This window comes from Garra rufa, chromosome 3 (assembly GCF_049309525.1).
Source record: "Garra rufa chromosome 3, GarRuf1.0, whole genome shotgun sequence".
In the NCBI taxonomy this organism is placed as follows: domain Eukaryota; kingdom Metazoa; phylum Chordata; class Actinopteri; order Cypriniformes; family Cyprinidae; genus Garra; species Garra rufa.
In genome coordinates, this window is record NC_133363.1 from 56,840,041 (window position 1) to 56,865,137 (window position 25,097).

General features: G+C 32.0%; 2 protein-coding genes across 2 annotated transcripts in view; both read right to left on the reverse strand.

Moving 5' to 3' along the window:
* The window catches only part of furina (furin (paired basic amino acid cleaving enzyme) a), an 84,445-nt gene extending 59,458 nt beyond the window's left edge, over positions 1-24,987 (reverse strand). The window contains exons 1-2 of the mRNA XM_073836425.1: positions 24,893-24,987; positions 8,588-8,683 (exon numbers count right to left, since the gene is read on the reverse strand). Coding sequence (XP_073692526.1) covers positions 8,588-8,680 — 93 coding nt within the window. The 5' untranslated portion in view covers positions 8,681-8,683; positions 24,893-24,987. The remainder of the gene's footprint in view (positions 1-8,587; positions 8,684-24,892) is intronic.
* LOC141331671 (furin-like) overlaps positions 20,130-25,097 on the reverse strand; it is an 87,009-nt gene continuing 82,041 nt past the window's right edge. Inside the window, exons 7-8 of the mRNA XM_073836709.1 lie at positions 24,893-24,991; positions 20,130-20,255 (exon numbers count right to left, since the gene is read on the reverse strand). Coding sequence (XP_073692810.1) covers positions 20,130-20,255; positions 24,893-24,991 — 225 coding nt within the window. The remainder of the gene's footprint in view (positions 20,256-24,892; positions 24,992-25,097) is intronic.

Below are 25,097 nucleotides of genomic sequence, written 5' to 3' on the forward strand. Positions count from 1 at the left end.
TGTTATTTTTTATTTTATTTTACATTTTAATTTTGAAAAAAAGGAAAAAATAAATTATTTAAAATAATCTTTGAAGTACTGACTTATGCAAAAACATTTTTTTAAAAAGTTAAATAATTTTTTTTTTTAATAGAAGTAACTTACATTAACAAAACTGCAATTATTTGACCAAAATACAGTAAAATAAAAATACTGTAAAATATTATAACAATTAAAAATAACTATTTTAATACAATACATTACAATACAATACATTTCTTGCTGTTATGAAAATTTTCAGCAGTCATTGCCATTAAATCATTCTAATATGCTGATTTGGTGTTCAAGATATCTTTTTTAATCGCAATTAAAAATAGCTATTTCTGCTTAATTTTTTATGGGCAAAAACATTACAGTTTTTACTGTATTTTTGAACAAATCAATGCAGCTATGGTGACAATAAGAGTTAACATTTGCTGAAACATTTTTCATAAGCATCGAACCAGCATATCAGGATCACATACCACTGAAAACTGGAGTAATGATGCTGAAAATTCAGATTTGCCATCACCGGAATAAATTACATGTTTAAACATTTTAGAATAGAACATATATTTTAAATTGTAATATTTCAGCCTTGGTGAGTATGAGATGACTCTAACACAAAAACAAACACCCAAACGTCTTGAGAAATGAAAGCAGCCGAGCAAGAAGCGATGTCAGGTTGACCGTCCACCCACCCACTGTCAAGACCACAGAGATCTGACCTCTCCCAGCTCCACACGCGTGTCACTCCAGTGCAGAAATGAACGCAGCCACCTGAGTTTATCTGAGCAGAAAATTGAATTTATTTCGCTGCATGGCTCCTTGACTTTCCTCTTGGTCACAGTGCCACTGCTCTTTTTCCCAGGGAGGTCGCAGGGAGAAATTGAAGCCAGAAAGGTGCTGTCAGGTCTGATGACCCTGAAATGATACACTCTCTCCTGCTTATCCTGGGATTGCAAGTCAAACGAAGAGAACTGACAGTTTATTTCTTAAGCCTACATCAGGCCAAATGATGCAATCTCGCTTTAAAGGTCCAGTAATAACGGCTGCGAGGTGGATAAATTGCTGCTAATGACCTTCGGTCAACTGTTGCAATTGCAGCGAAACTTTCTCTGCATTCCAGTCTGCGGAAATGTTACTGAGTGGCTTCTACCCGTTGTACTGATAAACATGATTGATAACGCTGCCTTGAAGAGGGGGAAAATGCGTTGAGAAAGGATTGGAGCTCAGAGTGCAATTTTATAGTTTTTTCTAACTCGTGACATTCCCAAAAATGTGAGAAAAAGCATCTATTGTCTCCTTGGCTCATTAGCTGGAACAAAACGTCCGGGTCTGGTGAATCACCACTGAATGCAGAATGACTGAGCAATGACTTGCAATGACAAATTAGCGATTCTCGTTACAATGCAAGATTCCCACAAATGAGAGATATGAGGGAATGGAGGAATTCTTAATAACTAGTTCAATAAATAAATAGAAATACAGTGGTGGACAAAATTATTAGAACACTAGTATTTTAGTATCTTGTCATCCAAGATGTTCATGTCTTTCTTTCTTCAGTTGTAAAGAAATTATGTTGGGTTTTTTTTTCAGGATTTCTCTCCATTTCAGGATTTCTCTCCATATAATGGACTTGTATTGTGCCCAGTGCCCACAAGTTTGAACTTCCAAAATGCAGTTTAAACGCAGCTTCAAAGGGCTCTAAACGATCCCAGCCAAGTAAGAAGGGTCTTATCTAGTGAAACGACTGGTTATTTTTGAAACAAATTGACAATTTATATACTTTTTAACCTCAAATGCCCATCTTGTCTCGTCTCTGGGATGCACGTTTTACCTTCTTTGTAAAGGGCATTTGATCTTCTTTGTATGTTCACTTAGGGCTGCTCGATTATGGTAAAAACAGAAAAAAAGATACATATAGATACAAATAGTGTTTGTTTGTTTTTTGGAAAAAAAAAATACTGAATACTTTTATGCAAGTCTAAAGTACAGCAGAAATTGATTGTAAGTATTTGAATGTAAAATAAAACAGTGTCTTCACTGTAAGAATTAAACATGCTTTCATTCTTTTTAAAACTACAAAAGTCCTTCATTCAAGAGCAGTGAGTGATTTTTCTCTTTGTATTTTTACGATTTATTAATATTAAAGGTTGTATCAGCGATTTCTAGCCTGAAACATAAAGTGTCAAATTCAGCTGATCTTTCATCACGATCCGCTCGCTGCCTGCCCCATAAATTGTCTGTGAAAAAAACGCGTCTCTGTGGTCAGCCTAGGGTCCGAGATATGCCAAAAAAACAATCGGCGCTACCAACCATTCCACAGCAAAAACAAACAGTGTTCCAACCAATCAGCGTCAGGGGTTTGGTGTTGTGGACTTTCGCTCCGCCTCCCTCACATCCCTGCACCAGTAGGAAAGTCCACAACACCAAACCCCTGACGCTGATTGGTTGGAACACGGTTTGTTTATGTGTGGAATAGTTGATAGCGCCGATTGTTTTTTTGGCATATCTCGGACCCTAGGCTGACCACAGAGACGCGTTTTTTTCACAGACAATTTATGGGGCAGGCAGCGAGCGGATCGTGAATAAAGATCAGCTGAATTTGACACTTTATGTTTTAGGCTAGAAATCGCTGATACAACCTTTAAGCACAGAGACGGCAGAAGCAATATTATTTGTTGCCGCTTATGGATTAAATGTACTGTTACACGTGCATTTTCATTCTCAACTGTGTATAATAATTTAAGACATAACGGACTAGGGTTTACATGAGTAATCAAGGTGTCTTTCTTGCTTTTAAAAACACAACATCAAAGAAAATCAAGCACGTCCAGTTATATGAAGTCACGTTACATGATTTTGCTGATTTGCATTTGAAATTAGACTTTTATGGAAGAGCGAAAGCGCACCACTGGAAAGGGGGCTGAATGGGGCGCAATAATCGTTTCTCGATTACTGTAGTTTCATGATCGTTTGAAGCGGAAATCGAAATCGAAACTAAATTTCGATGAATCGCACAGCTCAATGTTCACTTTGTAAACACTGGGTCGGTACTTCTGCAGCGATGCAGGATGATTTTGAAGATGGGGAAATAAACAAGATGGGAGTATTTCAACATACCCTAACTGTACTGACCCGGATCACACAGAGGAGCGTGATGCACACACATGTGCTTTGCACAAGGAGTCTGACAACAGCCAGTGCTCCAAACAGAGATCCGATCTCATCATCATCCAGTTTGTCTGGAATGACATGAAGAAATAGAACAAAGTGAAACAGACTAAATCCAGAAGAACTCTGGCAACGTCTCCAAGATGCTTCAAGAAACCTACCTGCATCTAGGGCAAAAGCTGCTTTAAACACAAAGGATGGTCACACCAAATGTTGATTTAATTTAGTTACCAATAGAAGTTAATTGATAAAGAAAATCAATTTTTGACAGCATCCTCATTTTACAGCATTTTTTCAGTGTTGTTTTTGACAACTATCTTAGATTTAGTCTTAGTCTTAGTCTTTTGGACTAAAATGCTTCTTAGTTTTAGTCAAATTTTAGTCACTTCTATATGTGATAGTTTTAGTCCAATTTTAGTCGACGAAAAGTCAAAAAGGTTTTAGTCTAGTTTTAGTCAAAAAAAGGGAAAAAAGTAGTCTTTTAACAAATTAATGTAGGTCAGTAAGTATTTTGCTGTTGGGTAGTGTCACTTATAAGTTCTGAAAATAGCAGATCTATAGTTCAACACAATGTGAGCTTCCGGATCGACTATTTTCACCAATAATTACAATAATGAAGGAATGTTTTAGAACATAAAAGACAAACAAGGATGCAATGCTAAAACGGCCTGCCATACTAGTATAGCAAAGAGTATTTAATGCTAAACGGCTTGCCATAGCATCAGATACTTTTTAAGTTTTAATTGGCATGCACAATAAGTGGAAATGTCATGCATTTTAAACGTCTGACGGACCACCCACTAACATTTTCGTCTATTCTCGTCTCGTCAACGAAAACTCACACACGTCTCGTCATGTTTTAGTCATCAACGAGCCATTTTTATCTCGTCATCGTCTCGTTATCGTCATGAAAAAAAGTGGCGTCAACGAAATGATTTCGTCATCGTCATCGTTGACGAAAACAACACTGCACACAAGTGACTAAAACATTTAACAGTACTGTAGCTTTGCAGGTAGGTTTCTTGAAGCATCTCGGAGATGTTGCCACAGTTCTTCTGGATTTAGTCTGTCTCAGTTTATTCTGTTTCTTCATGTCATTCCAGACAGACTGAATGATGGTGAGATCGGATCTCTGTGTGGAGCACTGGCTGTTGTCAGACTCCTTGTGCAAACAGTAGACATTTTCTACTGACACACTACAGCAAAAGACAGAAATAACTGACATAAAACCACTTTTAGCTGGTGAAAATACTAATGTTTAAATAATTTTGCCTACCACTGTATATATACATATGTTTTTTTTTTGTTTGTTTTTTTGCTGGCATTGAAAACATTTCTGTAAATTAGAAGTAATGATTAAGTGTTTAAAAAGTGCATATTAATTCAATGGTCTTAGTAATAATAAAAGTATTAAGATAACAGGAGACTGTGAGAAAGGAATGACAATTAGTTGTAAAATATTGTCTGTAGCCTCAGTCGATATTAGAGTATCAGAGGTTATATCTAAGCGTTTTACATCCATCATCCTGAATCACAGTTTTCCAACATTATCTACACTTACTTGCAGCCTAAGAATCCATTAAACTGAACATTAGCTCAATATGCCTTTCTAAAAAGATCAATTAGGGCAATCCAAATGAGATATCTATCCAATTAATAGAGGTGGTGCAGATCCTGGATAATAACAAAGATAATTGTCATGTACACCTTTTAATCAGACTATATTTACAATAATACTAGGGATAGTTAACCCAAAAATAGAAATTCTGTCATTAATTACTCACCCTCATGTTGTTCCAAACCTGTAAGACCGTAGTTTGTCTTCAGAACACAAATTAAGCTATTTTTATGTAATCCGAGAGCTTTCTGATCCTGCATAGACAGCAAGGGAACTACCATGTTCAAGGCCTAGAAAGGTAGTAAGGACATCATAAAACTAGTCCATGCAATTTCAGTGGTTCAACCGTAATGTTATGAAGTTACGAGAATACTTTTTGTGCTCAAAGAAATAAAAAATAATGATTATTCAAAAAATTTCTTCTCTTCCTTCTTTTCTTTATAAGATTAATGTTGAACCACTGTCACAAGGACTATTTTAACAAGGTTCTTACTGACTTTTTGGGCCTTGAACGTGTCAGTTGCGTTGCTGTCTATGCAGGATCAGAAAGCTCTTGGATTTCATCAAAAATACAGTTGAAGTCAAAAATTTACATACACCTTGCAGAATCTGCAAAATGTTAATTATTTTACCAAAATAAGAGGTATCATACCAAATGCATGTTATTTTTTAATTTAGTACTGACCTGAAAAAGATATTTCACATAAAAGACGTTTACTATATTCCACAAGAGAAAATAACAGTTGAATTTATAAAAATGACCCCGTTCAAAAGTTTACATGCGCTTGATTCTTAATACTGTGTTGTTACCTGAATGATCCACAGCTGTTTTTTGTTTAGTGATAGTTGTTCATGAGTCCCTTGTTTGTCCTGAACACTCATATGCAAGTATTACAGAAGGTTCAAACACTCACTGATGCTCCAGAAGGAAACATAATGCATTAAGAGCCAGGGGTTGAAAACTTTTGAACAGAATGGAGATTTTGCCTTATTTTGCCTAAATATCATATTTTTTCCATTTTTACTGCCCTTCAGAAGATACAGAAGATACTTGCATGTTTCCCAGAAGACAAAATAAGTTACATTTACCCTGATCTTCAAATTCAAAATGTTTTCACCCCCTTAATACATGGTTTTTCCTTCTGGAGCATGAGTGAGTGTTTGAACCTTGTGTAATAGTTGCATAAGTCCCTAAGTTGTCTTTAGTGTGAAAAGATTAATCTGAAAATCATACAGTCATTGTTGGAAAGGGTTCAAATACACAAAAATGCTGAAAAACCAAAAGAATTTGTGGGAACCGAAGGACTTTTCTGAAGAACAGCAGGCAGTTGAACTGTTCAGGACAAACAAGGGACTCATGAACAACTATCACTAAACAATGAATAAAAACAGAATCAAGTGTATGTAAACTTTTGAACAGGGTCATTTTTATCAATTTAATTATTATTTTCTCTTGTGGACTATATGTAAATGTCTTTTATCTGAAATATCTTATTCAGGTCAGGACTAAATAAAAAAATACATGCATTTTGTATGATCCCTCTTATTTTGTTAAATAATTAAAAAATAATGATTCTGCAAGATTTATGTAAACTTTTGAATTCAGCTGCATATTAACTTGTGTTCCGAAGATGAACGAAGGTCCTAAAAGTTTGGAACGGCGTGGGTGAGTAATTAATGACAGAATTGTCATTTTTGGGTGAACTTTCCCTTTAACATAACACAGATGGCTAAGACAGAGAGATGTTTGTGCACATACTCTCATCCGGAGATGTCTAGTTATTGGAAGATGCAACTAATATTTATTTAAGACAGAATTGGGACACTTCTTCTTCTTCTAATTGTCTTTTCAAGTAACAAACAGGTAGTCACGCACAGCTTTAGTCAGCCGATTCAGCCACTTTCCCAGTATTGCTTTCTTCATATTTTAGTTCTATTTTAGTAGTGTTGACACCACATGCAACTCATTAATCATGAAAATGTGCATTTTCATCAAACAGCATATGGGTCAAAGACGTAAAAGGGTTTAAGCATAAAAACATAAAAAGTGTAATACTGCTTTAAATAGTTTATTTAACAGTTTTCAGTTTAATTTCATTGCATTTTTGTTTTTCTGAGCAAAAAATAAATATACATTTTCCCTAATTTACAGAAGACGCCCACTACAATGTCATTCAGTGTAACAATCTTGTCAGGCATATTTACAACAAAAATCTATTCATTACGTATTAAAAGACAAATTACTTTCACCCCAAATACTAATTAGTTATAATTCTACTTTTTTTTTTATTTGCCACTATATTAGGTTATCAATCATTTACTTATTTAAAACACAATCAAATTTAATATGCTCCCTTTTTCATTTATATATTTTAATTTGCACAAGCCAGAATAAGCATGTTTATTTTTACATAAATATTGTGTTACACTGAATGACAATGTAATATTAATTCAACCAAATTTTGACATTTTATTCTCCAAAAACGTATTTGAAACCTTAAAAGTAGACACTTTACTTAGATTTAAAAAAAAAAAAAAAAATCTTCAAAAAGATAAGATATGATAAAATAAAATAAAACGCATTTCAAGTTTTAGGGTCGAGATTTTCAGAGTCTGTGGTAATAAAATAAAATAAAATAAAATAAAATAAAATAAAATAAAATAATAAAATAAAATAAAATAAAATAAAATAAAATAAAATAAAAATGTATTTCAAGTTTTGAAGCAGATATTTTCAGACAGTATTTCAGGTTTAAGGGTAGATATTGTGAGACTCTTTGTGGTAAGAAATTAAATTTAATTTAATTTAATTTAATTTAATTTAATATTAGATATTTTCAGACTTTTTGTGGTAAGAAAATAAGATATTTTCAGAGTCTTTGTGGTAAAAAAAATTTAATTAAAAGATAAAATGAAGAAAATGAAACAAATTGATAAATTAAAATTAAAAATAAAATAAACAAGGTTCAAATAAAAATGTAAAGTTTCAGAGCAGATATTTTCAGACTCTGTGGTAAAAAAAAAAAAAAGATAAAATAAAATAAAACAAAATGAAACGCATTTCACGTTTTAGGGTCGAGATTTTTAGACTCTTTGTGGTAATAAAATAAAATAAAATAAAATAAAATAAAATAAAATAGATATTTTCAGACTCTGTGGTAAAAAAAAATGATAAAATAAAATAAAACAAAATGAAACGCATTTTACATTTTAGGGTCGAGATTTTCAGACTCTGTGTGGTAATAAAATAAAATAAAATAAAATAAAATAAAATAAAATAGATATTTTCAGACTCTGTGCTAAAGAAAAAAAAATCATAAAATAAAATAAAACAAAACAAAACATTTAATGTGCTTTCTAAAACGTAGACCTCTTAACGTCTTTGACCCATATACATGAACAGTACATTCAAAATCTGAAAATGCAATGACATAACATAGTGACACAGAAAGACTGTCATCTCAGGAGAAGATATGTATAACGACTGATGGAGAGTGAAGATCAGCACGTCTGGAATGTTTCCGAAGAGCCAAATCACAACCGGCTGATTAAACTTTAAGCTTCACCGGATGACCATAATGGCAGCAAGTTCACTGTTACACAATGTCCCATTTAATAGGAGCAAAAGGAACAGAGTCCTATGAATCCAAACAGAGCATTACAAAAGGCCACCCAGACCATCCGATCTGAGCGGGAGGTATCGTGCTTGCAAATGAACAAAGTTCACGAACACACACATGTGCATGCAAACAAACAGATGAGCTATTTACTCACCAAGTACCACTGCTGTGCAAACTTCGGATCGCTCGGCTCATAGTAAATATCCCTCTTCGTTCTTCGTTTCACCACCTGCTGTTCCGCCCACATTACCTTGAGAAACAAACAAACAGTCGGAGACATATGAGAAGTCTCATTTTCAAGGTTTCCTCTCCATCAGATTCACAATGGGTCGTTTTTAATAAAAATCAATGGATCATTAACTATAATAATAACAGCACCAAATCTATACAATGCAATTAAACATGGGTGAAAATACGTGGAACTCCATTCGAAAAACATTTATCTTTTGTAACATGACACACAATATTCAGTTTTACTAATCAAATGAACACTAAATTGATAATGATGAGATACAATAAAATAAAGCTTCAAATAAAAATGCATTTCAAGTTTTAGAGAAGATATTTTCAGAGTCTTTGTGGTAAGAAAATAAAATGAAATGCTAAAATAAATAAAATAAAACAAAACAAAATAAAATAAACAAGCTTCAAATAAAAATGTGTTTGTCAAAAAAATTTAATTAAAAGATAAAATGAAAAAAATGTATCAAAATTAAAAAAATCTTCAAATAAAAATGTATTTTGAGTTTTAGGGTAGATTTTTCAAATTATAGAGTAGAGCCTTTGTGGCAAAAAAGTTAACTAAAAGATAAAATGAAGAAAAAAAAATCTTCAAATAAAAATGAATATCAAGTTTTAGAGTAGATATTTTCAGAGACTATCTGGCAAAAAATATAATTAAAAGATAAAATGAAAAATATATAACAATAAAATACCAAATAAAAATGTATTTCAAGTTTTAAAGTAGATATTTTCTGACTCTTTATGTTAAAAATTAAAACAAAATAAAATAAAATAATGTATTTCAAGTTTTAGGGTAGATATTGTCAGACTCTTTGTGGTAAGAAATTAATTAAATTAAATTAAATTAAATACAATTAAATTAAATAGCTTCAAATTAAAAAAATGTATTTCAAGTTTTAGAGTAGATATTTTCAGACTTTTTGTGGTAAGAAAAATGATAAAGATAAAATAAAGCTTCAAATAAAAATGCATTTCAAGTTTTAAAGTAGATATTTTCAGTCTTTGTGGCAAAAAAAGTAAATTAAAAGATTAAAAAAATAAATAAATCTGTAAATAAAAAATGCATTTCAAGTTTTAAAGTAGATATTTTCAGTCTTTGTGGCAAAAAAGTAAATTAAAAGATTAAAAAATAAATAATTCTGTAAATAAAAATGCATTTCAAGTTTTAAAGTAGATATTTTCAGTCTTTGTGGCAAAAAAAGTAAACTGAAAGATAAAAAAAATAAATAAATCTTCAAATAAAAATGCATTTCAAGTTTTAGAGTAGATATTTTCAGTCTTTGTGGCAAAAAAAGTAAATTAAAAGATTAAAAAATAAATAAATCTGTAAATAAAAAATGCATTTCAAGTTTTAAAGTAGATATTTTCAGTCTTTGTGGCAAAAAAAGTAAATTAAAAGATTAAAAAATAAATAAATCTGTAAATAAAAAATGCATTTCAAGTTTTAAAGTAGATATTTTCAGTCTTTGTGGCAAAAAAAGTAAATTAAAAGATTAAAAAATAAATAAATCTGTAAATAAAAAAATGCATTTCAAGTAGATATTTTCAGACTCTTTATGTTAAAAAATAAAATAATTATAAGAATGTAGGCCATGATTTTGTAGATGGATTTTATTGCCCAATATAATTTTCCCAGGCCATGAAGCTGAATGCATTTTGACGAAAGAATAACAAGCGATGATGAAATCTGTTCAATACATTATGAGTAAATATGGTCAATTTAGATTTCATGTGCTGACAAAAGCTGCTGACGGACACACACTGTCCTGTTTTCCGTCTCCTCACAATCCTCCTCCACTCAACACAAAGACAGAGAGGCCTGTTTCTCTAGGGCAGCGACTGCTGCAGCAGGGCAGAAAACGCAGACGGTGGCAGATTACGTGATTGACGGCTCAGCGCTGCTCATGCCAGAGCTCCCTGCTCACCGTCTAGCATGACTTTTAGTGAATGAAATAAGACAGACATGTGACAGGAAAGTGAAGCAAGTAGTCAGAAAAAGAATGACAGGCCAGTTTGGATGTTCACAGCCGTGAAGAACAACCTGGACACATTTGACCCACCACTCAACGTCCCTCAAGGTCAAGCTGTCATGACAAAATTTACTAGCAAATCATCATGTAATTGACAGAAAAAATGTGTAATATCGGTTTTATTCAGATAAATTAGTTAATAATCTACCTATTTATGTGAGTACTGACAGCTGTTCAGAGTTTGGTCATGTTGTCAGAGGTTCTTTGTTTGACTTGATGAACAAAATCAAACATTTCCCATAATACTTTAGTTTAGCATTACTGTTAATGTTGCTACTTGGGTTTGGGTATTCATTCACGTTGCTAAAGTTTAAAACTTCGGCATTTAACACAAACTATGTGTGCTAGGTATGAGAGGATACTTTAAATAAAATAAAATAAAGTAAAATAAAATAAAGTAAAATGAAACTTGAAATACATTTTATTTTATTTTATTTTAGAGTAGATATTTTCAGACTGATTGTGGTAAGAAAATCAAATTATAAATAAAATAAAACTTGAAATAAAAATGTATTTCAAGGTTTAGGGTAGATATTTCCAGACTCTTTGAGGGTAAGACAAAAAAAATATACAAATTAAATTAAATTAAATTAAATTAAATAAGTATTTCAAGTTTTAAATAAAAATAAATTAATTAAAATAACCCTTCAAATAAAAATGTATTTGTAACATTTTCAGACTCTTTGTGGTAATAAAAAATGAAATGATAATAAATTAAATTAAATTTAAAAAGTATTTCAAGTTATAAATTAAATAAATTAATTAAAATAAACCTTCAAATTAAAATGTATTTGTAACATTTTCAGACTCTTTGTGGTAATAAAAATTAAATGATAATAAATTAAATTAAATTAAATTAAATTATAAAATAGGCTTCAAATAAAAAACGTATTTCAATTTGAGTAGATATTTTCAGACTCTTTGTGGTAAGAAAAAAATGAAATGAGATTAAATGATAATAAAATAAACAAGCTTCAAATTAAAAACGTATTTAAAGTTTAAAGTAGATATTAACAGTCTTTGTGGCAAAAAAAATAAAAATAAACAAAACTAAATAAATCTTCAAATACAATTGTATTTAGAGTTTTAGAGTAGATATGTTCAGACTCTTTATGGTAAACAAAGTAAAATAAAATAATGTATTTTATGTATTTAAATTAAATTCAATTAAATTATTAAATAAACAAGCTTTAAATTTTAAAAAAGTAAGTTTTAGAGTAGATATTTTCAGACTATGGTAAACAAAGTAAAATAAAATAATGTATTTATGTATTTAAATTAAATTAAATTATTAAATTAAATTAAATAAACAAGCTTTAAATAAAAAATGTAAGTTTTAGAGTAGATATTTTTAGACTTTTTGTGGTAAGAAAATAAAATTAAATGAAATGATAAAATAAAATAAAATAAAATAAAGCTCCAAATAAAAATGTATTTCAAGTTTTAGAGTAGTTATTTTCAGACTCTTTATGGTAAAAAAAAAATATTTCATGTATTATTACATTTAAAAATTTTAAATTAAATTAAATTAAATTAAAAATGATACAATAAAATAAAGCATAAATAAAACAAGACTCAAGAAAGCGTAAGAAAAGCTAAAAAGAAAAGAAAGTACTGGATAAGAAGCCACATTAAGATCTGAAGCTATCTGCTTGGCAAGTTACTGCGGATAAACATGTTGTCTCAACATTATATCACTTTCCCCCCAGCTGATTAATTAGCAAGAGTAATACGGTAATTAAAAAAGTAGCACACATAAGCGCTTCTAACTTTTAAAGATCGGCCTCGTCTGAAATTAAGCTCAATTAGAGCCAGTACTCTGTTGGCAAAGCAATGCATAATGAATAACCTCGTGACTGATGTTGCTTCATCTGTGACAGCTCTGATGTTTTGACTTGAGCCAAATGTGTTTCAAAGAGAATACGAACGCTGCCAAAGGACTCAGAAATAGGAAATGGATTTCTGAAGCTATGAAGATGGACTGAGTGATACAGAACAGAGACTTCTGATAAAATCTCGACTATAAATGGAGTCCGGATGGAAGTGATCTGGAATATCTTAACTTCTACTCTGGAAATTCAGATAATAAAGTCAGTTGCTTACAACATTTAGCCATTAAGAGGTCTTCGGATGCAAAACTAAATTTTACATGTTGCTTTGATATTAATGTGTGTTGGCAGTTTGTGTACACAATCACCCTACAATGATAAAAATCCACCCAGTGGTATTTTATCTTTAAAAGTAATATCCCCTTTTTAAAATCAGGTCATTCTCAGCTTCTTGTCGTTGTGACGAAACACAGTTGATTGACATGAGCTTGTTACCTTAGACCCGCCCTCACCGAGCTGAAACAGTCCCAATACGATTGCCATTGTGTGACTCAGGTGCAGAGGAAGACTCTAATTGAGCGATTGAGGTGTTCTGTTGTTGGATGTAATGATGAACATAGCAGTAGTCATTTACTCCCGACATCTGAGCCGCTTAAGATGCAGAGGATAACGTTACTTTTGTTTTTAAAAGGACAGCGCTGATCCCGATCTACATATGCATCTATGTTCGTGTGAATCATTCGTGATGCAGCTTCACCCACAGCAGAAGTGAGTATAAGGGGTTTTTATGCATCTTTGCAAATGGCCTTTCTTAATAATGTGCTTGTTGGCAAGTTTCACCAATAAATGCAGCTAAATGCAGCTAAATGCTGCTAAATTAAAAATTACAGCTCGTAATCCCTCAGCAGAGAGGGGCGGGGCGAGCAGAGCTCATTTGCATTTAAAGGGCCCATGCGATATAATGAGCTGATATTTTGCAGAGCTGATTTTGACAAGGTAAAAGGGTGTTTTTTTACACTACTATTGAGAATTTGGGATAAGAAAATTAAATTATAAATTATAAAATAAAAATAAATAAAATAAACAAACCTTCAAATAAAAATGTATTTCAAGTTTTAGAGTAAACATTTTCAGACGCTTTGTGGTAAAAAAAAAAATTAAAAAATAAGTAAATAAATAAATAAATAAATAAAAATGTATTTCAAGTTTTAGGGTAGTTATTTTTAGACCATTTCTGGTAAAATGAAATGATAAATTAAAATTAAGATTAAAATTATAATTCAATTCAATTCAATTAAAAACTTCAAATTAAAAACTTCAAATAAAAATATATTTCAAGTTTTAGAGTACATTTTCAGACTCTTTATGGTAAGAAAATAAAATGAAATGATAAAATAAAATAAACAAGCTTCAAATAAAAAAAATGATATTTACAGAGTCTTTGTGGCAAAAAAATTTCAAAGATAAAAATAAATAAATAAATAAAACAAAATAAAATAAATCTTCAAATAAAAATGTATTTCGAGTTTTAGAGTAGACATTTTCAGACTCTTTATGATAAAAAATAAAATAAAATAAAATAATGCATTTCATGTATTTAAATAAAATTAAATAAAATTAAATAATTAAATAAAGCAGCTTCAAAAAATGTAAGTTTCAGAGTAGACATTTTTAGACTTTTTGTGGTAAGAAAATGAAATGAAATTATAAAATAAAATAAAACAAAGCTTCAAATAAAAATTTATTTTATGTTTTAAAGTAGATATTTTCAGACTGTGGCAAAAAAAAAAAAATCATAAAATAAAATAAAAATGTATTTCAAGTTTTAGGGTACATATTTTCAGACTCTGTGGTAAGAAAATGAAATCAAATGCTAAAATAAAATAAAATAAAATAAAATAAAATGGTGTTTTTTTACACTACTATTGAGAATTTTTAACCGGAGTATATTAGAGACTTTTCATTAAGACCCTAAAGAATCATATGAACTTGAGGAAAATGGGCATCCGATGACCCCTTCAAGACTAATGCACGCTCTTTATATGACATACAGTGTAATATGAAATTTGGACGCATGTTGTTTATTACTGAAAAATCATTAAAAGAAATTAGGAAAACTGAATAGTATAAAAGTAATTAGAATTCCAAATTAGTCACTATTTGTGATCAAAACAGCTCAAAGGGTTGTTCTTCCTGAAGCTGAGGGGAGCGAAGGAATTCAACAACAGGAAGCAGAGCAGGGCAATCAGGGGAAATGCCACTGGGACCCGCTGAGAGTGCAGGCAACAGGGCCGACGCACTTTACAAGGGCAACATCTTCACACGACTGCAGGTTTCTATTCACAAGGAGTGATTTCCTTCACTGTAACAGCCATTTGCATCATCAAAATGACCAGAAGTCGATCATTTTAAATCAGAGTCAACCTTCTGCTGCCATCTGAGCGACAGCGACCATTGACGATTCTGCAAAGTTAAACAGAGGTCAATCTTTTCATCTAAACCAGCTCCAACATGATGCAACAACTACTGCAAAGGAATCCCACAAGGGCTGAGAAACAACATTTTTCACTGATATAATTTAATAAGACTATGTTCTAATTAAAAATTACATTATTTTAGTTAGATAAAGCCACAAGATGGCACAAAAAACAACTTGAGCACATTATATTGTAGGGCTGAACCAGAATATTCGAATATTCGTTCGGTGGGTTGGCATTCGAATTAAAATTTTGAGATTCGAATATTCGGCTTTTTTTTTTTTATACACCTTGCATCCCCGCGAAACGGTTCTCATTCGCGCTTAAATATGAATGAAGAAGATCAGACTGCTGCGCCACTAACACAGAGACAGCAAAAAAAAAAAAGAGAGAAAGAGAAATTGAGTAACATTTGAGAGACACTATAAAGTACAGTCGGGCCCACTTGAATGGTGGAAGCAAAACTGCCTGTGACGGTCGCAATGACAACCACGCCTCCGCATTTAAATGCACGCAGTAGGCTAAAGCTGACCGCAAAGCCCCAGCAAAAATAATTACCATGAATGTGTCGGGGGAAAAAGAAAGGAGATATTTGAATTATTTATTAATAAACCAGTATTTGACACAAAGATGAAGTTGACGATCCTGACTCGTTCGCCATTTGCTCATTGGACGCGCATTTAATACCTAAATGCATATTTATGGATTAGGCCTAGAGCTAATGAAAGAGTTTTGTTTTCGATTTGAATTATTTAAATTATTTTTTTAACAGTTTCGGATGATATATTAGTCTTACCTTTATGAGCAAAAATGAAGTTTCACATAGCGCTGGCGCTTCCATGTTCTGCAAAGCGTGCTTCAGCTTTACTGTCCGCATAAACGATCAGATATGCGCCTAATAGCACACATTTATCTATAGGTTAAACGATTCAACTAATATTGTGATATGCTTTAAGCTTTTTATATCTATGGATTTTAATTGAAACCGTGATGACTTGGTCGTTACTTTAAAAAACTTAAATTTAACAAATAAAAAGTGTTCCAAATATATTTCTAAATTAACTTTATAACCTAAATAAACGAAAATAAATGTAATCACTTTGCTATTAAAAACAGCAGCTGTGCAATGGGGAAGAGAAAGAGAAAAAAGACCGGTTCCAGTCGGACTCGGGTCAGTAATTCTGATGAGCTGTCGGAGAAGGTCCGGGTGAGGTTTTAGGAATTTTTTCAACGAATGCAAAAAATTCTTATTTAGGCTAGTTTCATATTTAAATGTATTTATTTATTTGATTTATTTTAGCGTTTTGTAGGCTGATTGTTTACTGACGGAAGTGCTCAAATAAACATGCACGTTTGTTAATAATGCTTGAGCCTCATTTATTTTGGGTTTCAAAATAATATACATAGGCTATGTATTTTATATATAGGCTTATATACACAAACGTTATATATAATGTATATATTTTTTATTTATAAATAATTTAGATATTTTTATTTTATCATTATCATTTTTATATATAAACACCGCACCATTTTTTTCGTTCTTCTTTTATTTAAATAGCCTACCCTTTATGGTGTCAGTAATTACTGTGCTGCTAATTTCTGATTTGGGAGTGATTTGTTTGTTAAAATATGTTAGGCTACCTTATTAAAAGTATTGCTCTTAACAGACCTGTGTGTTTTGTGTCACTAGCGCAGTGTCCGTTCATGAAGCATAAGCTCTGCCTGCGTGAGGCGCGCCGCATCCAACTAGCAATGTTATTACAATTTATTAATTCTGAACATGTTGTGTCCATATTGCACCAAAATGCAACACTGCACTCCCTTGGGTCCACAGCAAAAATCGTTTGGATGAACTGTTCTCGACATAATAAAAATGCAAACAGAAAGACATACAGAGATTCCTGTCTTTATTAGAGAGAAGAATATGTTCAGCCCCTCTCACCGAAGCTTCGAAAATTCGATGTTGATTACTACCGAAGCTTCGAAGCTCAAAAAATGGTATTCGGACCAGCCCTATTATATTGGTTACATCAAAGAACAAAAAGGCTGAAGTGCTTTGAGACACGGAGTGTTATTCTAGGAGTTGACTGTAAGGCAGGGGGTGGATATTTCCAGACTTTTTGTGAAAATAAAATAAAATGGGCCAGTTTGGATGTTTACAGCCATGAAGAACAAGCAGGACACATTTGACCCACTATAATTGACAGGAAAAATGTGTAATATCTGTTTTATTCAGATAAATGAGTTAATAATCTACCTATTCATTTGTATGCTGACAGCTGTTCAGAGTTTGGTCATGTTGTCAGAGGTTCTTTGTTTGACTTGATGGACAAAATCAAACATTTCCCGTAACGCTTTAGTTTAGCATTACTGTTAATGTTGGTACTTGGGTTTGGGTATTCATTCACGTTGCTAAAGTTTAAAACTTCGGCATTTAACCTAAACTATTTGTGCTAGATATGAAAAGATATTTGAATAAAAAAATTTAATAAAAGAAAATGTATTTCAAGTTTTAGATTAGATATTTTCAGATTCATTGTGATAAGAAAAGTTAATTATAAATAATAAAAAACTCAAAATAAATATGTATTTCAAGTTTAGGGTAGATATTTCCAGATTCTTTGGGGTAAGAAAAATAAAATAAAATAAAATAAAATAAAATGTATTCAAAGTTTTAGAGTAGATATTTTCAAACTCTTTGTGGTAATAAAAAAATAATAATAAAATAATAATAAAATAATAATAATAATAATAATAATAAAACAAATCTTCAAATAAAATTGTATTTAAAGTTTTAGAGTAGACATTTTCAAAGTCTTTGTGGTAAGAAAATGAAATGATAAAATAAAATAAAGCTGTATTTCAAGTTTTAGAGTAGATATTTTAAGACTATTTGTGGTAAGAAAATGAAATGATAAAAAAAAAATTCCAAATAAAAATGTATTTAAAGTTTTTAGAGTAGATATTTTCAAACTATGTGGTAATAATAAAATAAATTAAAATAAAATAAAATAAAATAAAACAAAACAAATCTTCAAATAAAAATGTATTTAAAGTTTTAGAGTAGACATTTTCAAACTATGTGGTAAGAAAATGAAATGATAAAATAAAATAAAGCTGTATTTCAAGTTTTAGAGTAGACATTTTTAGACTCTTTGTGGTAAGAAAATGATAAAAAAAAAAATCCAAATAAAAATGTATTTAAAGTTTTTAGAGTAGATATTTTAAAACTAAGTGGTAATAATAAAATAAAATAAAATAAAATAAAATAAAACAAATATTCAAATAAAAATGTATTTAAAGTTTTTAGAGTAGATATTTTCAAACTATGTGGTAATAATAAAATAAAATAAAATAAAATAAAATAAAATAAAATAAAATAAAATAAAATAAAATAAAACAAAACAAAAAACAAAACAAAAAACAAATCTTCAAATAAAAATAAATTTAAAGTTTTAGAGTAGACATTTTCAAAGTCTTTGTGGTAAGAAAATGAAATGATAAAAAAAAAAAATCCAAATAAAAATGTATTTAAAGTTTTTAGAGTAGATATTTTCAAACTATGTGGTAATAATAAAATAAAATAAAATAAAATAAAACAAATCTTCAAATAAAAATGTATTTAAAGTTTTAGAGAAGATATTTTCAGATGCTTTGTGGTAAGAAAATGAAATGATAAAATAAAATAAAGCTGTATTTCAAGTTTTAGAGCAGATATTTTTAGACTCTTTGTGGTAAGAAAATGAAATGATAAAATAAAATAAAACAATTCTTCAAATAAAAATGTATTTAAAGTTTTTAGAGTAGATATTTTCAAACTATGTGGTAATAATAAAATAAAATAAAATAAAATAAAATAATAAAACAAATCTTCAAATAAAAATCTATTTAAAGTTTTTAAAGTAGATTTTTCAAACTATGTAGTAATAAAATAAAATAAAATAAAACTAAAACTTTAAATATATTTTTATTTAAAGATTTGAGATATTTTCAAACTATGTGGTAATAAAAAAATAAAACAAAACAAATCTTCGAATAAAAATGTATTTAAAGTTTTTAGAGTAGATATTTTCAAACTATGTTGTAATAAAATAAAATAAAAATTATATTTAATTTATATTTTTAAAAATTTAAATATATTTTTATTTGAAGATTTGAGTAGACATTTTCAAACTATGTGGTAATAAAATAAAATTAAATAATAAAAACAAACCTTCAAATAAAAATGTATTTAAAGTTTTAGAATTATTAGAAAGTTTTAGTAATATAATCAGACGCCCTTCCTATGTTATGGCAGCTCATTTTTTCACATGTTGCAGAGAAAGTCTTACCAAAACAGTTACTGGGTTGTCCTTTTTCACATTTTCTAGGTTGGTAGATGCACTGGGGACCAGATTATAGCACTTAAACATTGAAAAAGTCAGATTTTCATGACATGTCCCCCTTAAATACAAAGTTGGAATTTTAATTTGACAGTTTTATAGCTCACTACTTAGTTTTTCCTGATTTTAAGTTTGACTATTCATAACAGCTCAACATAATTATTAGAGAATCAAAAGGCGTTGGTTCATTTGGTAAGAGTGGGTGTTAAAAGCTTTAAACTTTAAACTTATAAAAAGCACCTGACAAATGAGAAATACCAACAAAAAAAAAAGGTCGCAGGAGTAAGAATACTACAAGTAATACTGATAAAGACATTTTTCTATGTATAAATATGTACAGGATAGAACAGAGAAGTAAGAAATGGTGCCAAATTGGATTTTTTTTTTCTTTTTGAATATACAAACGTGACTTTGAAATAATCTCTGACAGATGTGGAAGGTGTTCAACCGTGATTTCCAAGCTATACTTAGAACCAAGCAAAAAAAGCCTCCAGCATATCTGATACAATTCCCTAAAGCCTGACGTCTTTGACAAACGCATTCAACGCATGAAATTTAAGAGGACCACTAGCACCATTGTACCTCAAGGACTAATCATTTAGCGCTCACGAACAAAAGCAAGTTTCTGGAAATGAATCAGAGACGGACAAATGAGTCAAAGCGGGCTCTGTGCGATGACTCTCTGTCATTGTGTTGGCACCCAGGTAGGTTCATTATTCACACACCTCATCATTACTGAACACCGGACAATGGAGTGCTTTTCCCATCTCGAGGGAAGTCGCTTTGCTCCTGGAGGCCATTCGAACTGATGGAGCGTGGTGCTGCAGCCATGTTACAAGATGGACTTTTTAACCCCCTCTAGAAAGTGAGTAATGGGCCATACGGGTCTAGTCCATGATTTCCATTAGGGGGGTTTCTAGCCCTCAGCAGTCGTCTGGCATTAAAATTGCAGGGTTTGTGTTTCACGCCGCATCAGAACTCAACATCTGGATCAGAAAAGCCGGTAAGCGACAAATTCTAAGGCTGAAGTGAACGAATGCAGATGTCAGGTCTACGCTCGTATTTCAAATCTGTGACAAGAGAAAGCGAAAGAGTTTTATTTGGTGTTCTTAAGAGCAACGTGCGCAGGGGAGGAAACTGAGGAGTTTTGATATATAGGTTTCACGAGAACAGCGTGTGAGGGTGCGAACGGAAAGATTCACAATAACGTTCAGATGAGACTAGTCAAACATCGGAACATAAACCAGCGAGGTTTCTAGAAACCATTGGGAAAAGAGAAAAACGATTTTTGGACAAACAGAAAATGCCTGCCCTCAATTCTTTGAAAGACAAAAAGGACAAAACTAAAAAGGAGAGAGTACTGCAGAGCGACGGGTGAAATAACAAAGACGAACGACTTGAAAATTGAGTGCGATGGTCCTGGAGCTTCCTTATGCTTGCTAAAGTGATTGGGTTATTAGTTGGAGTCCCTGATGAAACGAGTTCTTTGAAGAACTGGAGAAACTAACGAATATCCAAAGTCATGCCTTGTCCTTTTAGCTGAAGTTGAAGTTGTAGTATACTGGAAAAAAGTAGTCATAAATCAGCACAATGCAAATAACTTGCTTGCTTTAACAAACTTCATATGCTTCAAGGCACTTTCCATGAATAGGGCACAAATTAGGAGCTGAAGCTCTTGCAAGATCAGTGAGCGATGTGTTTAACCTTCATAAAAAGTTGATTATCAACCTCAGGAAGTCAAAGTCAAACTAAATATTATATGAATAGTTTCACTTTCTATTCATTTTATATGAGGCCTAGAACTTTTGCAACCCTTTCATTACAAATCGTGACATAGATGCATACAGACATTTATTACTAAGCATCAAATTTAAATAGAAAACTTATAAAACTATAAAACTAGTCATAGTAGGTTTGCAAATGTGGGCATAAACTGACACTCAGACGGTGCAGTTTAGGAACCAAACATTAGTCTGAAAAAGGTTATCGTGTAATCTTTAAATAAAATGGTTAAATTAATAAGCATTCACAGTCTAGGGCTGTGCGATATGGACAAAAGAAACCTATCACGATTTTCTTGAACAGTATTGCGATTTCGATTTTAATCACGATTTTGACACAGACATGTTTTACAGTGTGAATCTAAAACATTTTTTTTTAAAGGAAAATAATTAGATCTTTATCAAAGACCTGTAACATGTCTCTAAAACAGAAGGCGGGAAAAAAATCACCTAGCAGGTGAAAAAAAGTTAGGAGCACCAAAAAAAAAATGTAGGCGCACCCAATTTCTTTTTAGTAATGCACCGATCTTGATTCTTCATGGCTGATTCTGACTGCAGATGTTTTACAAGCACATGATCAAAGTAGGCTACTCTTTCAATATTCAAAGTGCAAATAGAGACCGAATTTTTCAAGCACGATACAGAGCTATAGACAACTGCACAATATATTTTTTATAGCCCACATACTAATAACTGCCTAGATATTTTATGTAGCCTAATTTGCACGCATTGAGGAGTCGCTCTCTAAACGCGGGATATTAAAATTGCTTTTGAATGCGCGTCCGCGTTTTACTTTTGGTTTCGTTTTAACGATCTTGCGAGACTCTCAAAGGTGCTGAGCGTGAAATTCTACAATAAAAGAGATTATTATAACAAAACCATTTGAAATATGAGAGGACACAAACAGGATTTTGAAAAGCATGTCCCCAGTGAAAATTACGCCCCTGTGTGAGTGGAACTCTGCCGCTGAGTTATCATCTGATGTGAATGAATGCCGCGTTGTACAGTAACGTATATGGACACGGAGGCGCCAGAATTGTATCTGACAGAATGTACGCTATAGCACGAAATATTATATTTCTTCAAAATCGGTTTGTTGAGAGCTTTTATTTTTCACAATCAAAAAAGAGAATGGCGAACCTGTCACTGTATCAGCTCCCAGCAGTCTGTGCAGTAGTTAGGCTAGCGAAAGTTTGGTAAAGACATGAAACCAAGTCGGACCACAACAGTTTCTCGCACTCGCACGAATGGTCCCAAATATAATTTCAGGTCACGCAGATTAAATTTTGGGATCATATGCGACCAAAACGTTCACAATTTCGAGCCCTGCCTAGTAAAGGTAGAACAAAATGTCTTTAAGAACAGACCTATGGCAAAACGTAAGTATGTGTGTGCGTATGCGCGTGCGTGTGTTTGAAAAAACAACAACAACCCAGACCACAGTGTCCCACATAAAAACAATTAGAACACTGGCAGTCTAGCTGCTTTCTGCTAAGAAAACCAGCATGACCATTTCTGGTTTCAAGCATGAACGTTGGCATGTTCTTGCTCTCTGTTTAGGCGCGCTGTGTTGTGATCGGTTCAAGTAGCATGTTGCAGGAAAAGTATCAGTCGAGTGCGTGCAAAAAATCGTGCTGTAAGGCGATTTAGAAATTGTGCATGTTCACATCGCGATTTCGATACGATTTCAATTTATCGCACAGCCCTAATTGAGTCACACACAAGATTGTTCTATTTAGAAAATTGAATTCTAATCATATACACTATATTGCCAAAAGTATGCCGTTCTAATGAACAGGTTTGACAACTGTAGTAATTTCCATAGGTCCAAATCCTAATGTTTAAGCATATAATAATATTCTAGGGGATTGTGTGCTTCTAATTTGATAGCAACAGCTTTGACAGGACCCTTTTCTATTCTAACATGACAACGCCTCTGTGTATAAGGCAAGGTTCAAAAAGAAATGATTGATTCAGTCAGTGTGTAAGAACTATGGTCTGCAGAAAGCAAAGCCCTAATCTCAGCTGAACATCTCTGAAATGACTTTAAATGCAAACCTTGAGCCAAAAACTTATCACCAAACACCAATGACTTGTAACTATGGGTACAGTCATTTTTGACACTTCCAAAACGGTTGCAACAGAGATGGAAATACAATATTTTTTATAAATACATAATTTGTTTCCATCTTTGTTGCCACAGTTTTGGAAGTGCCTTTTTCTGTTCTAAAGAAGGGGTGTCCCAATACTTTTGTCCATATAGTGAATGTAAAGTCATTGGTGTTTGGTGATGGGTTTTTGGCTCAAGGTCTGCATTTAAAGTCACTCCAGAGGTATTCAACTGAGATTATGACTTTGCTTTCTGCAGACCAGTCAAGTTCTTCCACACTGACTGAATCAATCATTTCTTTTAGAACCTTTCCTTATACACAAAGGAAAGGTTAGAATTGAAGTCATGTTAGAACTGAAAATGATCCTGTCAAAACTGTTGCTATGAACTTAGAAGCACACAGCCACCTAAAATATCATTATATGCTTAAACATTAGGATTTGTACTCATGGAAATTACTAAATTAGTCAAACCTGTTTATTAGAAGGGGGTGTCCCAATACTTTTGGCAATATAGTGTAGATCTCATGCTCCAAATTATGTAACTTTATGGGTTTGACAATTTTTGTGTGTGTGTGTTTTAAGTGCCTTAAAGGATTCACTTGCTTCCAGAATAAAAAATTCCTGATAATTTACTCACCCCCATGTCATTCATGATATTCATGTTGTTCTTTCTTCAATCAAAAAGAAATTAAGGTTTTTGAGGAAAGCATTCCAGGATTTAAAGATTGAAGGTCCAAATTTCAATGCAGCTTCAAAGGACTCTACACAATCCCATCTGAGGAATAAAGGAATAAAAATCTAGCCAAACGATCAGTTATGTTCTAAAAAAAAGTTTTATTTATATACTTTTTAACCACAAATGCTTGTCTTGCACTAGCTCTGCGATGCACATGTGTGACTTCACGCATTATATAATCATGTTGGAAATGTAACATGTGGTTAGATCCTCGTCAGTGTCCATTGGTTCAAAAAGGTAGAGTACGGTGAAAAACTCCATCTCATTTCTCCTCCAACTTCAAAATCATCTGACATCGTTGTTTTACCTTTTTTTAAAGGGTTTTTGACTTTCTACGTCACATGTGACCCGTCAAACATAACTACGTAATGCCTAAAGTCGAGCTAGTGTGAGACGAGCATTTGTGGTTAAAAAGTATATAAATGTTTTGTTGTTGTTGTTTTGTAGAAAATGACAGCTTCACTAGATAAGACCCTTATTCTTCGCCCGGGATTGTGTAGAGCCATTTGAAGCTGCACTGAAACTGCAATTTGGACCTACAACCCATTGATTCCCATTAAAATCCACCATATGGAGAAAAATCCTGGAATGTTTTCCTCAAAAACCTTCATTTCTTTTCAACTTAAAAAAGAAAGACATCTTAGATGACATAGGGGTGAGTAAATCATCAGGAAATATTTAGTCTGGACGTGAACCAATCCTTTTAAAAAGCAGCTATTTTAGTGTGAAATTCACTCATTTCTGTACTCTCTCAATGGATATAGTATTTTGGATTTTCACATCTCATTTGGTCAAGGATTAGTCAATATAACCTTTGAGGAAAGGGCTGTTCTGAGGCAGATTCGGATTCTACATTTCCCACATACCTGAGGTTCTGTGTGCAGACGAATGTGTGTTCCTCTGTGCTCTGATAAAGACCTCTTCACCACTCTGCGGTGCCTGAAGTGATAATAATCTCCAAATACCTGAGGGGGAAAAAAACACAAGGCTACATTTAGCTCACCACATCCTACAGACTTCTTTAAAAAAAGAGAGGGAGAGAGACTAGTAAGTAAATCCTTTCAACTTTGT